Here is an 18,467-nt window from a genome sequence, read left to right as displayed (position 1 = left end):
AACTTGTTCACAATAAGTAGACTTTTCTTGAATAGACGTATTTATTTCTGTAACAAGGTTAATATTAAACAGAAATGTACAGCTTACCGTCTATTAGGGGTGTGATTATTATGGTTCCGCGCGATTCCCGATAAATCAAATTTCAATTTGTGAATCGATGTGAATAGCTAGAAGACTGAATTGCGATTCATATGTGAGTCGATTGTTCCCCCCACCCCTAATATTTAATACTGAGAGAATAACCCACCATTTACCTTTTTTACCAGAACTATTTGAATAAGAAATATTTAGCAAATACAAAAGACATACTATAAACCAAATACACAACGTCCAAAAGGACAAGAAATATCAAAACAATTAGTCAACAGCTTATTTTCTCCATCTATTTACTACATCTGAAAGAAACCTAAAAGACTATTCCTCCAGGCCTGGTCAGTTGTCAAGCCATCATTTCTATTACAGTTTGCAATCCGAAAGGCTTTGATAGCCAATTCATTCACAGGTTTAAGTGTATCTTTGGGTCAATAGAAGTTGTTCTGGTTCAAGGAGTTTTAATCCACCTGTGATTTGAATGTCCTCAGAAGCGTTTTCAGCCTCGTCTCCTCTGGCTTCAGTGTATTGCTCTGGGTATATCTGCTGAATCCATCTGGCCTTGCTAGACAAACAGCAGACTGATGGTTTCGCCTGTGTAATCATCTCAACCTGGTGAACATGTAGGTTTAGCCTCCAAAACGTCCCAGCTGCATATGCTGTCGGTCGATTCCCTGAGATGGTTACAAATTCATTGACTCACGGTCATCAGCATACACGGCTTGTACATGAACTACTACCAAAAAGAAACATTTGAAAAAAAGCTTGAAAACTGAAATCTTGTCTCTGCTTTTCCTCAGAAGCTAAAAGGCTTGGACTGGGAGGTTGTGGTGTCTGACCCTGAGAAGAAGCCCATCGCCGTGTTGCTGTGCTGGGGGTCTGTGACGCTGAGGAGAAGGGGGCTGCTGCTCTTCTTGGGCCTCACGCTGAACAGGTGCAGCGGGGTTAAGGGTCTGGACGAGCCTCCTTGTCCCGGCTCCCTCCGGGGCGAAGCTATGGCCTCCAGTTCCCAGGCCACCCTGCTCCACTGACGCAGCCCCACCTGGGTGACACCTCGCCCTGCCCTGCTGCTGGGGAACGGGCCTTCCCCTTCCGACACGCCCACCCGCACCCCCCGGCGCCTCACCGCCACGCCGGACCACCAGCGAGCCTTGGTCCTCTGGCGGTGGGTCAGCAGGGCCACAAGGTCCCTCTTGAAGTTGGTGTTGAGGGCAGCGTAGACCAGAGGGTTACACACCGAGTTACTGAAGCCCAGAATCTGGACTAAGCTCATCAGGAGGAACTCGGAGTTCAGGTTCATCTCCAGCAGCCCTGGGGGGGGGGGAGGGAGAGAGAGGGAGAGAGAGAGAGAGAGAGACACAGACAGAGACAGAGAGAGACAGAGAGAGAGAGAGAGACAGACAGAGACAGAAAGACAACATACAAGATCTGAACCTGGGGTTTACAACGCAGACGCCTTCCCCAAATATACTTGACTCCAGCCGTGGACTCATCTAATCCGCTGGTAAAGTCATTGTGGTGGACGGCGTGCATGTTGCCTACCGTACTCGAGGAGCAGGGAGACGGCGTGGAAGGGGGCCCAGCAGACGGCGAACAGCAGCACCACCGTGGCCATCATCCTCACCGCTCGCTTCTTTCTCCTGCACGCACCCGCACACATCAGACCCCTCCTGCTAGGGTCCTACTGTGCACCCTTCTACTGCCAAACATCCTCTACTACAACATCATCTACCACTACAACATCATCTACCACTACAACATCATCTACCACTACAACATCATCTACCACTACAACATCATCTACCACTACAACATCATCTACCACTACAACATCATCTACCACTACAACATCATCTACCACTACAACATCATCTACCATTACAACATCATCTACCACTACAACATAATCTACTACTACTACAATCTACTACTACAACATCATCTACTACTACTACATAATCTACTACTACTACAATCTACTACTACAACATCATCTACTACTACTACATCTACTACTACAACATCTACTACTACAACATCATCTACTACTACAACATCCTGTTATACAACATCATCTACTATGACATCAACTTGAAGGAATTATACTCAAGTGGTGCATGGCCACAACTCAAATGCCCAACATTGTGAATGATTGGTGGCTACTGACAAAGAGACAAAAATTGATTAATTGTTGTTAAGTGTTTGGTGACTTTGAATAAAGTAATTGTCCAAGCTACAATAAAATCTCTATTGTGGAAGAATCCGAACTGAGTATTTTAGACTCGTAAATAGAGGGGTCCTACCCATAGATATATATAAACACTAGATGTCTCGTCCGCACATGGCGGCCATCTTGCTACAGGGAACTCGCTCACCCATAACATAACGATTTTTAAACGGTTTGGTTTGTTATCAACGTCAGAGATGTAGCTATGCCACTGCACACTTATGAAAAATTATGTAATAAAAAAATTAATAGAATAGAAGTATGCAGTAAAAATCGGTTGAAAATTGAGCAAGTTATGGTTATTTAAAAAGTACATGTAGCACCAACTCAATGTTATGGGTGAGCGAGTTCCCTGTAGCAAGATGGCCGCCATGTGCGGACGTTCTAGACTCCACCATAAGACATCTAGTGTTTATATATATATGTATGGTCCTACGTACCTGGTGATTTTGTTGATCTCCGAACCAGGAAGAGTCTGGAACATGATGTCATGAACACGGTGTTTCCCCCACAACTCACGCATGATCTTGCCGTAAAGCAATCCCATGGTTACCATGGGGACCAGGAACACCAACACGGACAGACAGGTGGTGTAGACCTGCCGCTGCTGCACCCAGGGCCACACCTCCAGGCAACAGGTGTGGATGATGTCGTACAGGAAGTCGTACTTCTCCTGAGGTGGGGGGGGGGGGGGGGGGTACAGGGGGGAGGGGGGGGGATTCGGGGGATGGGAGTGATGGGAAGACAGAGTGTGGGGGGTAAGGCCTTAGTGAGCTTTGCTAAAGCTTCGCCTTAGCTTAGCTCATGTCACGTCACTGCAGACAGCGTGCATTTTATGCTGTGGCAATATTATATATATATAATAGATAAATAAATATTAGGTTAATATCTATCAAATATGGAAAAAAAAGTAATGACTGATTAAATTACACGCATACAAATAATTTAGTGTGTAATTTAATTAATCCGCCTTACTTTTTTCTTTATTTGTCAAATATCAACGTATTATTTCTGTCCAACGTCTCATGGCTTGCTCGGATTACAAGATGGCCAATGTCTTGACTACAAAGACCAGTGACCTCACACTAAACTCAATTCTTATCATAATTGTTGTGCCTTTGCAGGGCCAAAACACATTTGCTGTAGTTGAATAAAGGTTGACATACAATTTCCAACGCACAGTTAGTGACCTAGTTCTAGTTCACAGAAGAACTAGGGCATGTAACTTTGTGGAGGCCAGTTACTTTGTCCAAGGGATTCACGATGTAATTCAGTTACTTTTCAATGCCGATGTAAGTATTCATATACATACATACATAAATATAAGAGCTATTCAGCTGTTGTGAGTAACAATATATGGTCTGTAAGGATATGAGCAAAGGGAAGGCTCTCAAGCAGAGTGTGGAGCAGTGTCAGTGTTGACTTCATAAAGTGAGCGTGTAGGAGGAGAAGGAGTGAGGATGATAACGTCCTGATCTTGACAGAGGAATTGATCTCACTTCCACTTTCTGTATGAACAACAACGGGGCTGCTATCGCCACGGCGCCCAGCCATACAGCCGCTGCAAGGAGGACAGAAGAATGACGAGTGGAAAATATTAGTTTGACCGTATTGCAGCTCAATATATTGCAGGGCGTTCTGCAGCCTCTTTGAAAAATCAAAGGGATCAATCAGGAAATCAATGAGAATTCAATACCTGCTGTTTCTGAAGACAAAGAATGGTTTCCCTGTGAAGGTTTTACCCCCCCACCCCCACCTGTTTTTCTACACACACACACACACACACGTTCGTTTTTTACCCAACATCTTGCACGCATGGAACAAGAAGTAACCGTTGCGGACGTGAAGCGGGTAGAGAATGCCCTGGAACCGCTCCACAGCGATGCATGTCATCGTCAGAATGCTGGTTGATATTGCGGTCACCTGGAGAAATGGCACCAGCTTGCAGAGAAAATCCCCTGAAATCCACAACGAAAATGAATCACTGCATGGCCTCTAAACTCATCAGCAGGCTGTAATTCTTCCTGGTTCACTACAATTCACAATCCACTAGACTGAAATCCAATTACTTTGATATCAATCTTCAAGTGCTTACATTTAGAAGGGAAGTATACCATAGGGTATTTGTTTCTAGTGTTGCTACAATGCTGCCATGAGCAGAATACATTTTATACAACCTCATACTATGTGCAGACATATAATTATTACAGATGATTAAATGTTGAAAAGGAGAGGTTACCATGGACCCCTGAAAGTCATTGACATTACACCTTTTGATCTGAAATATTCCCCTTCAAAGTGGCTGAATGTCTTATGATGGAGGTGGCACTATCCTAATCAAGGGTGAAGGTCAGTGGAACTGAGTTGACAGTCTGGCCCTTCGAATGCCCAGCACAAAAAAATCGAAAACCCCATGGAGCAGAGACAGTTTTCGACTTCCAGGTCACGACCCGGGAGGGAGGGCGGCGGGATCTCAATCATGCACAAAGACGCAGAGTCCAGTTCATAGTCCAATTCACCGTTTACAAGCATGCAATGTCCGAATTATCAACCGACTCGGGTCGAGTTATCTCGGGGTGTCGATCGGATCGTAGTCGGACCGCAATTATTCGAACAAAGGTGTTTACAAGAAAGGGATCATTCTATTTCAGTCCAAATAAGCCAGTAATTCGAACCCATGTAACAACGGTGAGTGTGAAGAAGCATCCAAAAAGATTAAAGTACACTGGTTTAACTGGATCTCTGAAAGAAAGGTGCCTTCCGGACCAGGTGACAAGAAACCTGTTAGGAAATAGGAAAGGGGACTGTGCAGTTTCTTTCAGAGATCCAGTTAAAGCAGTGTACTCTAATGTTTTTGGGGGCAAGTGCAACACAAAATGTCATAGTGATGGTGGAATACTGACAAACTACATATATTACCTGATCGGCACACACCACCTTGTTCGTACTGGGAAAATCCTGAGCATTTAATAAACTGAATGGTTGTCACCATGGAAACACACATCTACCCCCTGTTGCCCACCTCCCATCATCCTTGCCAATCTTGTCATGTTATTATGGAACTGTGTTTACGGAGTGCATTTATCACTACTTAACAGCATTATTCCTATTACATTTCATACAAAGATAATAGTACTTAAAAAAAACACTTTGTACCTACAGCTACCCCAGTAATATGACAACTTTCCTCCAAACTATTTCATCCCATCTATAGTATTATGCTATGCCATCCTATCCACAGTACTATACCACCCCATCTTCAATACCATACTGCCATATCTACAGTAGTATACATATCCAGTAGTATACCACCCTATTTACAATACTATACTACCCTATCTACAGTAGAATACATCTCCAGTAGTATACCACCCTATCTACAATAATATACCACCCTATCTACAGTAGAATACATCTCCAGTAGTATACCACCCTATCTACAATATTATACCACCCTATCTACAGTAGAATACATATCCAGTAGTATGTACCACCCTATCACAGTGCTGTGCACCTGCACCCACCTGCTAGCCAGTTGGCGAAGAAGTGCTGAAGCAGGGTGGCAGGGACACAGACGATGGCGATGAGCAAGTCGCTGAGGGCCAGAGAGCAGATGAAGAAAGTGCTGGCCGACTGCAGGGCCTTCCTCTTGCACAGCAGCACCAGCACGGCCACGTTGCCCACCACGGCCAGGACGAAGATGACCAGGTAGAGCACCCCGAACAGGGACTGCAGGGGCCAGGACAACCTGGGGACGGACACCAACGGAGGGATGGAATACTGTTGGATGAACTGCTGCCGAGAGAGGTTGGATGCCTTCAGCCACAGGTCCAGAAGCTGGACGGTGAGGTTCATGGTGGCTGGAGGCTCTGGAGGGATAGTGGTTGAAAGCGATAGATAGGAAGTGTTAGTGGTGGAAGAGTTGGGTGTTCTCTTTGTGACAAAAAGAAGGATGAGTTTTTGTTATGTCTGGTGGAGATGAGTACCTAAAGGTAAGTTAATTAAGAGTGTGTGTTTCATCTCAATACAGGACTATCTTCAACCTGACCATTGTTTTTCAGCAACATACTGACGGCATACAATAACAGAATATAAAGGGTGTCCTTCACTTTAATTTTATGCTTAGTGGGATGCCCCCAATCCACACACTGGAAATTATGCAGTTTCTTGGTGTCCTCATTAACCTTTTAAATATGTGCAGACAACCATTCTAATCTAATAATAATGACAATTATCATCATCAATTTTAACGCTCATTGGCTCGGCAACAAACTGTGAAACATTACATTCACATCCCCTCACACTTATTAGTGACTGGGAATCTTGTTATTCAACTTTTGATGATGAGAGCGAAATGTTTTAGGAACGCTCATCTTTTAGGCTGAGTAGGCAATATTTATACCAAACATTTTGTTCGGGTTAGCCAACAGTTTAATAAAGTCAATTGAGTTGAATATCGAATTATAATTCAAACCCAAATACAACGTTGTGAACTTAATGTACTTGTATTGTATTTTATGTTAAAATGTCAATAAATAATACAAACGGATTTACCTTACCTTGACGGGGATCAACTTCAGGTGGTTGAGGTGATTAACGCGCTCTGTAGACTAGTCCTCTGTGCCTCCTATCCCGCGGTAATGACAGTGACATCTTGTGCCACTGGTCCTCGTGAAAAAGTGTGCAGGCTCTTATGTATTACTATTTCCCAGCTTGAGATTAAAAAATGGTTGCAATTGAACTATGATTCCTGAAATATTTGTCTGTTTTACTTTCAAGCCATCAAAAATCTAGTAGATGTGCCGGTTTTAAAGAACAATCGCATTGGTATCATAACAATCTCAGTTTTTGGCTTTCATGGAAATTAACTGAAAAAAACACCCTTAATCATATTACCAATGATGAGTCAGTTAAAAAAGTAACGCACGAAACTGTACTATTTATGATTAGACAATACTGTATTGTGCCAAAATACTAACACAAAAGACAACAGATCACTAACAGATTCAGGAACGATTTCGTTCAACAGAAAGCAGTAAATGGTGAATCACTGCAGTGGTTGGTGGATGTTCGGGACTCTACCTGTCGGTTGAAATCAGACACGGAGCAAGTGTTGGAAATCGTTGCAGCCTGTATTGGAAAGTACATTGAAAAGTAGTAGCTAAATTGGCGGAATCTAAGATCACACCTGCAGGTCATATAGCGACGATCAAAAGTTATGCATTTAAACTTAGGTGTTACCGAGGTGATTCTCACCTCAGGCAGAAATAGAAATGGAAATACAAGAGACATACAAAAGTCCTATATACATTTATTATAAATTACCAATTTAGAAAAGTAAACCACATTTTATCTGATAGACTTCCCCATAGTCAAACTGAATGAGAAAAACAACTGTATTTTTTTATTTATGAAAGAGAAGAACAGTGTGCCTTAATTTTTGGGTGAATAAAAACCAGAGATGAATAAGGTCATTGATTACAATTTTAACCTTATGAGGCATCAGTACTGTGATATTTAAGGATGGCAGTTATATAGCTATTATAGTTGCCCATATAGTTATTTAATAGTGGTTAAATAGCTACATTGTCTATCAATATAACAGACTACAATTATTCATACACTAGACAGTCCATAGCAGCAAAATAAACAGCAAATCAATAGAAAAATGATTAGCAGGCTAAAAGTAGGTCAGTCTAGCTGTAGAAGGTAATGTTATATGGTGCAGGTTCAAACTTAACTTACTATTTTAGCTTTTATCTTGCGACTTAACATCAAACATAACTTGGTAGGCTTATACATACATATACATGTCACAGAGATAGAGAGAGAGAGAGAGAGAGAGAGAGAGAGAGAGAGAGAGAGAGAGAGAGAGAGGAGGGAGATGTGACGCAATAGCATGCTGAGATATCTGTCTATTCTTTTTCAGAGGGAAATGGTATTAAATCGTGTACATCTGCCCCTGTCGTCCAGATTTGATTAAATCCAGTGACCTTTTGACTGGCGGAATCACTAACATCATAAATAGGAGCCTTAGACTGTAGTGTCTTCAATATGCAGTATAATACAGACCCACCATGATGAATGAGTCCCTGGCAGATTCTGGACCGACTTCTACCTCTGTCTCTGTCCTGTTGTTGTTCTTCTACATTTTTCTCTCTGCCAGCAGCTAAATTAGCATTTGTAATTTTCATTTGGATTTTTCTAGATACTGTGTTACCTTCAGCATGTGTCTTTATGACACTTGCTGAGGGGGCAGGAGGATGATTGTTACTGGCCTCGTCGCTGGCTTGATTTCTAAATGTGGTAACATCCCGCTTGTCTCTGCTCATCATTTCAGAAGAATACAAGGCTGTCTTGTTCTTCTGGGAGTGACCTTTCAACTGATGTTTACTGTCCAAATGATCTTTCTTTCCTTCTGACAGGTTCCTTTTCTTATGGGAGAGAGGGCTTTTGTAGGAATTCAACGCACCGCTCTCTTTAGGATCAAAATAATTGTGAACTTTTTTCAGCTTCCCATTAAAGTAATAGAAATGGTCATTGTCGTTGTCACCGACAGGATTTGATTTATGGTCTGTCCTCTGCGCGTTCCTTTCTGCAGGCAGAGCTTTATGGCCTGTATCGCCCTCGGACACGGTTAGAGCCCCTGTGCCTGGACTAGACATCCCTGTGGGCCCTGAGCTGTGAGATTGACCCTCTCCTGGTACTGCTCTGTCCAGGATCGGAGACATCGCCTCCGCAGGGAACTGGGTCTGTTTCAGTCTCTTTCCAACTTCGAAACTCCATCTCTGCGCACAGCGTCTCATCCCGGCCTCGGTGCGATGGATCAAGCCTGTGCAGCCGGGCAAAACCAAGCCATGTTCACCGTCCGTGGCCTGTGGAGAAGAAGCCACTGTTGAGGATTTCATATCATTTGACTCATCGGCTTCATCTGTGTATTCTGTTTCAGGGCTCTGTGTAATAGGTGTCGGTACGGGATTCTGCACTGTGAGGGGGGGGGGGCTGTCTGTTTCACCTGTGCACTCTGTTTCTGAGTACCCTGTTGTAACGGGGGGTTTGTCAGTGGGAGTGTCCTCCTCACTCCTACCTAAGATTTGAGAAGCGGTTAGAGATGGGCCTTCATTCGCTTTTTCAGGTGGACTGTCTGTGTCTTCAGTGCACTCTGTGTCAATACTCTTTGTTGTGTGTGTGTCACTCCTTACTGCCAATTTACTTATTTTTTGAAGAGGGCTTTTTAAGATGAGAGTAGGTGCGTCTATACTTACTATTAGTGGATTTTCGGTCGCTTCTGGATGTTTTGTCACTATCTTTTTGGCTTCTTCTGTTGTCATGGTTTCTGGGCTCTCAGTGGTTGGAGAGTATTTAGCTCTAATGCCAGTGTACACCTTTTCCGTTTTTGAACTCTCTGTAAGAGCTGTTGGTACAGTTTCAGTAGTATGAATCTTGATTTCTTTTGTGAACACAGATTCTGGTTGATGTGCACCTACACTCGGCGAATGTGGACTTTCAGTTTGATGTTGACTTCCTGTCTCTTGGATGTCTGGAGTGGACATAGGTATTAATGCAGTCTCTGTTGTCATACTTGAAGTTTCTTTTGGAGTGTCCAGTTCTTGGTTTTCAACTGTTGTATACACATCTGTGAGTTTGGAAACACATTCAGTTGGTGTGATTTGTTCCGTCTTTAATGATTCAGCTGTAGTTGGCTCTGCTAAAACACCTGTTGGTTTATTCTCCGCTGTAGTTTTCATTTCAGGCCCAGCTGTAGTTAATGAAACGTCATCTACACTCTTAGTTGGCATCTGTGTTTCCTCAGTACATTCTGTCTCCAGGTTCTCAGTAGCAGTTGAGGGTTGAACAACGCTTGTGGTTGAAGGACTTTCCCAGTCTTCAAGTTCTGTCCTCACGTGTTCTGTAGTTGGCGATTGTGGGCTTTCTGTCTGTAATATGTCTGGTTCAGGATTAAGCGTGTGTTCAATTGTAGATGAAATGTCTAGCCCTTCTGTCACCTCATCTGTAGTCTTTGTAGTTTGTGAAGTTTCATCGGTACTGTGTGCTGTTGGAAATGCTGTTTCATCTGGATGTTCAGTCTGTAATCTTTCCGCAGTCGGTGTTGACTCTGCCAAAGCATCTGTTGGTTTATCCTCCACCGTAGTTTCCACAGTCATTTCTGTTTCTGGTATGATCCTTGTTGTTGAAGGACTTCCCAAGTCTCCAGGCAGTTCGGTTCTCATGTTTACCGTAGTTGTGGATGCTTCAGGTGTACTTCCTGTTAGTACATTTTCAGGTTTCTCTATATATTCAGTAATATGTGTGCTTTCACCTTTTTCAACAGTAGGTGTCATTTGTAATCCCTCTGTCTCTGGGTTTTTTGTTGTTGGTGAGGCTTCCTCTACACTCTTTGTTAATGGATATTCTGTTTGATCCATGTGTTCGGTTGTTAATATTTCTGCTGAAGACGTTGACCCCAGTAAACCAACATCTGGTTCATTCTCTGTTTCCATGGTCATTTCAGTTACTGTTCTGATGGTGATTGAGGAAATCTCATCCATGCTCTTAGATGTCGTCAGTGTCTCCTCCGTACATTCTGTCTCCAAGATCTCTGTAGCTGCCTTCATATCTCCCGTAGTTGGGGATGGATCAGGTGTGCTATCCATCTGTGGATGTTCAGGTTCCTTTGTATGTTCCGTTGTATGCAGGTGTTCAGTTGTATGGGTGATATCTATTCCCTCTGTCAATGTCTCTGGGTTTTTTGTAGTTTGTGAAGTTTCATCGGTGCACTGTGTTGGTGGAAATACGGTTTCAACAAAATGCTCAGTCTCTAATCTTTCTGCAGCAGTAGTTGGCTCTGCAAAAACATCTGTTGGTTTATTCGCCATTGTATTTTCCACTGTAGTTTTCATTTCAGGGCCAGCCGTAGTTAATGAAACATCATCTACACTCTTAGTTGGCATCTGTGTTTCCTCAGTACCTTCTGTCTCCAGGTTCTCAGTAGCAGTTGAGGGTTGAACAATGCTTGTGGTTGAAGGACTTTCCCAGTCTTCAAGTTCTGTCCTCGCGTGTTCTGTAGTTGGCGATTGTGGGCTTTCTGTCTGTAACATGTCTGGTTCAGTATTAAGCGTGTGTTCAATTGTAGATGAAATGTCTAGCCCTTCTGTCACCTCATCGGAATTCTTTGTAGTTTGTGAAGTTTCATCGGTACTCTGTGCTGTTGGAAATGTTGTTTCATCTGGATGATCAGTCTCTAATCTTTCCGCAGTCGGTGTTGACTCTGCCAAAGCATCTGTTGGTTTATCCTCCACCGTAGTTTCCACAGTCATTTCTGTTTCTGGTATGATCTTTGTTGTTGAAGGACTTCCCAAGTCTCCAGGCAGTTCGGTTCTCATGTTTACCGTAGTTGTGGATGCTTCAGGTGTACTTCCTGTTAGTACATTTTCAGGTTTCTCTATATATTCAGTAATATGTGTGCTTTCACCTTTTTCAACAGTAGGTGTCATTTGTAATCCCCCTGTCTCTGGGTTTTTTGTTGTTGGTGAGGCTTCCTCTACACTCTTTGTAAGTGGATATTCTGTTTGATCCATGTGTTCGGTTGTTAATATTTCTGCTGAAGACGTTGACCCCAGTAAACCAACATCTGGTTCATTCTCTGTTTCCGTGGTCATTTCAGTTACTGTTCTGATGGTGGTCGAGGAAATCTCATCCATGCTCTTAGATGTCGTCAGTGTCTCCTCCGTACGTTCTGTCTCCAAGATCTCTGTAGCTGCCTTCATTTCTCCCGTAGTTGGGGATGGTTCAGGCGTGCTATCCATCTGTGGATGTTCAGGTTCCTTTGTATGTTCCGTTGTATGCGGGTGTTCAGTTGTATGGGTGATATCTATTCCCTCTGTCAATGTCTCTGGGTTTTTTGTAGTTTGTGAAGTTTCATCGGTGCACTGTGTTGGTGGAAATACGGTTTCAACAGTAAGTCCAGTCTCTAATGTTTGCACAGTCGTGATTGACTCTGTCAATCTATCAGTTTGTTTATTTTCCACTGTAGTTTTCACAGTCATTTCCGTTTCTGGTACGAGATTATTTGATGGAGGACTTCCGATGTCTTCAGGTAGTTCTGTTCTCCAATTTAGTGTAGTTTGGAATAGTTCAGTAGTTGTAATAGCTATTCTTTCTGTGATTGTCTCAGTTTTTTTTGTATTTTGAGGAGTTTCGTCACTATACACAGTTGGTGGAAATTCGGTTTCAACAAAATGTTCAGTCTCTAATCTTTCTGCAGCAGTAGTTGGCTCTGCAAAAACATCGGTTGGTTTATTCTCCACTGTATTTTCCACTGTTGTTTTCATTTCAGGGCCAGCCGTAGTTAATGAAACATCATCTACATTCTTAGCTGGCATCTGTGTTTCCTCAGTACATTCTGTCTCTAGGTTCTCAGTAGCAGTTAAGGGTTGAAAAATGCTTGTTTTTGAAGGACTTTCCAATTCTTCAAGTTCTGTCCTTGTGTGTATTGTAGTTTGCGATGGTGGGCTTTCTGTTGGTACACTTTCTGGTACTTCAGTACATTCTGTCTCTGGACTCTCTGGAGCTGTATGTTCGTTACTTGTTGTCGGTGAAGCTTCTAGGTCGTGAGGCGGTACTGTTGCCGTTTCCTCTGATGTTTCATCGTCTTGGAAACATGGTGTAGAAAGCTCTTCCCTGTCTGTGCCAGGATCATTTGTCACCTCGGTATAGTCATTCTCTGAAGTTGTTGTACCGGGTGATTCTAACATTTTGGTTGGCAGCATCGCTGGTTCCACCACAGTGTGTGAAGGTCTTGTTGTGTCTGTGTTGTCTGGTTCCCCATCCTCACTCTTTTTATACAGAGGTGGCAGCATATCATGCTGTGGCTGACTAAGTATACGTCTCTTTGCACCAATGAATTTCTTAGACAGCTTGAAGTCATGGTCATCCCCAGTGGAATCAGCTTTGAAACCATACACCCTACTTAGGCTGTTGTGTGAGATTGAAGACCTTGTTAGACTAGCATAATTATCCTTGGAGTTCTCCGGCACTGAAATGTCATTTGCACTTTCAATTATCTCTCCCGTCATCACTAATTCAAGAGCTGGGTTCCACTTTGGCGAGTCCTTAGAGTAAAAACCTTGTACTTGGAAATTATCCTGCTGTCTGACTAAACCTTTGTCTAGTGATTCGGGCACAGAAAACATCATCTTTACTGAAACATCCAAGGCTGTTTGTGGCTTCTGCTGGCCACTCAAAACCCCTTCCATCTGTGGTGTTTTCACTCCAAGTCCCACACTCTTTAAACCATCTGTTTTAGATTGTTGCTGTCTTTCTTGGTAACTAGTGAATATTTTCACAGGCCTGGCAGTTGTATATCTCGCTGTCAGCTTTTCCTGCAATTGAACCAGAGTGTTGCGAACCCAGTTTCCGGCTCCTTCGGTCTCTTGCACCAGTGCTCCCTGGATGGTTTGTCCTGTGGTGGTTGTGTGGTGGTACGCAATCCACACCACGCTCGGCCCACTGAGCTGGTAGTTGTCTTCCCCCTTCTGGTGTGGGAACTCTCCACTCACAACATACGTGACAGGGCGTGGGGTACCTGAATTCCAAGCGCTGGGGATTGGGGCTATTTTCTCTCCCTGGAGCAAGCGAGCAATAACCTTGAATAGGGTGGGATAAGATAATCATGTTAGCACATGATGCATGTACAATACAAACATGTGTGCCTTGTGCAAATAGCTGTAATGCCCTTTGTATAATACAAACATGCACATTCTGGTAAGTCTATAAAGCAGGCACATCAAAGTCTATACTGGCTCTTCCCAAAAGGGGCATCTTTCTGTTCCAATGGTTCATCAACTGATTGGATTTGAGGCACTCAACTCTTTTTCACTGTTTGACAAAGTGTGCTTGACATAGCCTATTTTACCAAAGGATGGCCTTGGACTGGACCCAGCCAGTCTCCACCCACTTTGTATCAAATGAGTGTTTGGGTCAAATGTAATTCCTTTTTTCACACAATGGGACAGACACAGAAAAAAAACATGTCAAATATTTCAAAAAGGGACTTATCTCAGCATACCAATGACGGAATGTGCCATTCACTGATCTCATCCAAGGAATCCTGAAAGGACCTGCTATGCCACTGGTCCTGGATCCTGTACGCCCAGTAGAGAGGAGATTGTTTCGGACTCTGCAAGGCAGCCACATACACACATTTTCTCCTGAAGCACTTGCAGTAGGGAACGATTCGCCTTAGAGATGTCTCCAAACCATCGGGGGGGTGTCCATTGAGGAGCAGTTTCTTACAGGGCCCCATGGAGCCTCCCCCCCTAAGCCAGCCCCCTGCACCAGAGGGGAATGGGCTCAAGGCAGCCAGGTACACTGGTAACCAACACAGCCTCATTGCACTTTCCAGAGTGCTCTAAGCCCGACAAAGGCTCGAGAGTAATTTTTTATCTTGGCTTACAGTTCACCTTTTCATTTTGAATATGCAAATGCCATATCACACGTTATGTCACCTCACTACTCGAGAGAATTATTCATGTTTAAGATCAGAGCAGACCTCAGTTCACACTGTCGCATGTTACCTTGCGAGAAGGAAACACTGTACTATACTCTGCCCAGGATACATGTATGGGATCATTAATTAAATTTAGTGTCAATGTCAAAGTTCAGTCTTGCTGTGCATGATTCTAAATTCTAGTTTGTAATTATTATTATTTTGCTGTTGAAATTGTAATGATCTGCCATGGGGTTCACTTTTACTCACAGAGCAGGGAGGATGAACACAATACACTCATAATCAGAGGACATGAGGCATTCAATGAAATGAGAAGAATGGGAAGATGAAAGAGTCTCTTAGCTGTATGTGTGTGAGTGGTTTGGATGACACTATGAGAGTGGACATAACTGAATTTAATAATGTATACACTTCAAGGACATCTCCACAGACAACTGTACACATTAATTTGAGCATCAAGGACTAGATCCACATTAATGACTGGTGAAAAAACTGTGAAGGCAGAAATCCTGTCCATTTGTGAGAGAAGAGGACGCATTGTGCATCTTTCTGCTTGTCTTACTGCCCTACAGGGTCCTGAAATGACCTGAAACAATAAGACATTTTTTGTTAGAAAATATCTAATGTGCTCTTGGGGTTAGGCCTGAGGCCTTAATGTAATATCCTTGATCGATTTTCCACAAGTGAATTTCTAAGGCTTTGTGCTGTTTGGTGGAAGTCGTCGGCATGGTGAAGTTGAAGGAGAGGAGAGTGAACTGAACTGAATAGAAAGGGTATGGAATCAGTGGGAGAGTAATGGTTCACAGCTTGAATTCAACCAAACCTGAGGTGAGCTTTTGCTGATAAAAATTGTATCTAATGGGGGACTAGGATGAGGTCACAGTTCAAGCACTTGTCTATCGTCATTACTGAGAGCCAGTAAGCAGGATTTGCCAGAAAGGAATGATAAGAAAGGTTGAGTCATTGTAGAGTTGTACACAGACTTAAATAAACGGACGAATACAATGTCCTTTTGACAACGGTAGTTTCACAATGACCCTAATAACCTGGCTGAAACTCATGTACTCAAGATTCCAGTAACGTCATTTCTTCATCCTGCAGTACACACACAGAGCCGTCAAGTCAAGAGATGACCAAAAGAGGGCTGGTAGCAGTAGGCAAACGTGGCACAACTGCACAGTGTGTTTGCATGCTATCTGATGTTTGACACACCTTTCACCATGCCAGCCTTTCTGATAGTCACATTGGCAGGTCAGAGACATTATTTTGGTTGTTTGTCCTCGGTATCATCCCTTCACGCAACTTAAACGACACAAGGTAAGACCATGAACAAAATACCATTAGAAAACTTGTTCGGCAAAAATAATTGGTAATAGTTAGCAAAATGTTCATTTGCATTTAAACTTCACACAATGACAATGTATTGTCATTGTGTTACGAGTGGCAGTTGTATATGATGTTCTGTGACTCGAGACTCTAAGATGTACAGTGTGTCGAAATTCATGAGAAAGAGGATTACCATCTTGTAAAGAAGGAGATCTCTCCTGTTCAGTTGCTCAGTCCTAAAAGACTGTCTGGATGATAAGTATAATTTAACTATGTGCAACAGTATCAATACCGTTCAAGTGTATCCTTTGCAGGTAGAAGGTCCACTTCAATAACCTTTAACATTAAATGTCAATGATTCCCTTTGAGAGGAAGAGAAAGACAGAAATGTAGTGACCTTGCCATCTAAAAGGACAAAGGCGATCAGGCCCATGGAGTCAGTGGGGGGCCATTTAACTCTCAGAACAGTGGCAGCACTAACTTGTTCTGAAACAGAACACCTTTACCAGCATCACTCTGGACCAAGGGCAAGGCAGGGAATGTTAGATTTCCACATGAATCCTGCTCCCCTTTTCAGACAAAGAGGGAGAATGGCATTTGACCAGATCCACCCTAATATTTCGGGTTTTTAATTTTCTTGAAAGCTTTTAATGACACTTGGCGCTGCTCCACGGGACAAAAGAATATCTTTGGGTAGTATTTTGAATAAAGAGGGCTCCTGTTGAGAGAAAACAGAACTGGCGGTCTCTATGCTGTGGAAAGGTTTTAATGTATTGACTTTTATTCGGCACTACAGGCACAAAACAAGGAACGTCTCTTAGCCTCCCTTCTGCACATCCCTTCTCTCAGCATCAGATCCACAACCAGAGGATGGGAGCCATCAGCACAAAAAGCACCCTGAAAAACCACAGCAAGAGGAACATCCGCGTGTTCGTCTCGGAAACAGCGCTGGAGAGAGACGCCTTCATCGTGGCTGATAAGGTTGATAACGTTGATAAGGCTGATAAGGTTGATAACGTTGATAAGGCTGATAAGGTTGACAACGTTGACAACGTTGATAAGGTTAATAAGGTTGATAATGTTGATAACCTAGATAACGTTGATAAGGTTGATAACGTTGATAAGGTTGATAAGGTTGATAATGTTAATAATGTTGATAAGGTTGATAATGTTGATAATGTTGATAATGTTGACAAGGTTGACAAAGTTGATAACGTCGATAATGCTGATAAGGTTGATAATGTTGATAATGTTGATAACGTTGATAAGGTTGATAACGTTGATAAGGTTGATAACGTTGATAAGGTTGATAATGTTGTTAAGGTTGATAATGTTGGTGATGTTGGTAATGTGGATAACATTGAAACGTTGAAACGTTGATAATGTTAATAATGTTGCTAATGTTGATGACGTTGATAATGTTTAATAATGTTGATAATGTTCACAAGGTTGATAAGGTTGCCGGTGACGGAGCGGCAGAGGAACAGCAGCCGCCTCCCGATGACGGGGCTCCGAAGTTCCGTTTCAGGAAAGACGTCCCCTGCATCCGCGTGCTGCCGGACCAATGCCACGAGCTGCCCTGGGAGCTGAACCAGTTCCTGACGGTCTTCGTGGAGGACAAGGATGAACAGGAAGTCTTCTCCAAACAAATCATACCGAGCTTGGCTGTTCCTTCTCCTGTCATCATTTTCCTGTATGATGTGTAGCTTGGATGATTCGTCCCTGCTTTGCAGTTCCAGTCTCATTTAAATGTTTCTGCAGTGAGCACATCATCATTTATCACATGGCTAAAGGGTTTGGAAAGATATCACTATTCTATTTGGTTAAAGATTTCAAATGAATGGATAAAAGGGTTGATGTCAAGCCAACCTCTGACACAGAACAGCATGTGTGATGATGAGAACACACATACCATCCAAAACAATAACACATCTCTAACAATTTTACATACTTAGTGTTAAAGGACAGAGGGTGATGGCTTTGTTATAATGTCACTAAGACTTCAATAAAACTGTTCTTTGAATGCATTCTCTTTATTTATTTTATTCCAGGCTTTGTGGTATCCTTTCTTGTAGAAAGGTTAGGGTTGGTCACAATGAGTCTTCCCCATGTGGCCACTCTTGTGTGTCTACTTTGTGTTTACATCAACTCCCCTTTTTTCAAACCTTATCCATGTTCAATATCCAAGATAATTACAATGACATGGCTCCGTTTCGAATCACACTGAGGCCTTTGTGAGCCATTCACCACAACCCAGCCTTTCACCATGACTTTGCAGAATACGCTATTAGTTATGAAAAGGTACACTTTTGTTGT

At 42.9% G+C, this 18,467-nt stretch overlaps 2 protein-coding genes across 2 annotated transcripts; both read right to left on the bottom strand.

Annotated features, from left to right (window-relative positions):
- Positions 1-317: 317 nt before the first annotated feature.
- Positions 318-6,172, bottom strand: LOC124462762 (pyroglutamylated RF-amide peptide receptor). The gene is made up of 6 exons (XM_047014376.1): positions 5,842-6,172; positions 4,117-4,275; positions 3,817-3,878; positions 2,758-2,990; positions 1,633-1,730; positions 318-1,401 (listed from the first exon to the last, which is right to left on the bottom strand). Exons 1-6 carry the CDS (start codon positions 6,170-6,172, stop codon positions 887-889), a joined length of 1,398 nt encoding a protein of 465 aa, XP_046870332.1. The 3' UTR covers positions 318-886.
- Positions 6,173-8,172: 2,000 nt separating this feature from the next.
- LOC124462772 (mucin-12-like) lies at positions 8,173-12,167 on the bottom strand. The gene is made up of 2 exons (XM_047014403.1): positions 9,583-12,167; positions 8,173-9,192 (listed from the first exon to the last, which is right to left on the bottom strand). The coding sequence occupies exons 1-2, from the start codon at positions 12,121-12,123 to the stop codon at positions 8,233-8,235; spliced, it is 3,501 nt and encodes a 1,166-aa protein (XP_046870359.1). The 5' UTR covers positions 12,124-12,167; the 3' UTR covers positions 8,173-8,232.
- Between the last annotated feature and the right edge of the window lie 6,300 nt (positions 12,168-18,467).

Source organism: Hypomesus transpacificus, unplaced genomic scaffold, assembly GCF_021917145.1.
Source record: "Hypomesus transpacificus isolate Combined female unplaced genomic scaffold, fHypTra1 scaffold_245, whole genome shotgun sequence".
Classification (NCBI taxonomy): Eukaryota; Metazoa; Chordata; class Actinopteri; order Osmeriformes; family Osmeridae; genus Hypomesus; species Hypomesus transpacificus.
This window is presented reverse-complemented; position numbering and strand designations above follow the sequence as displayed.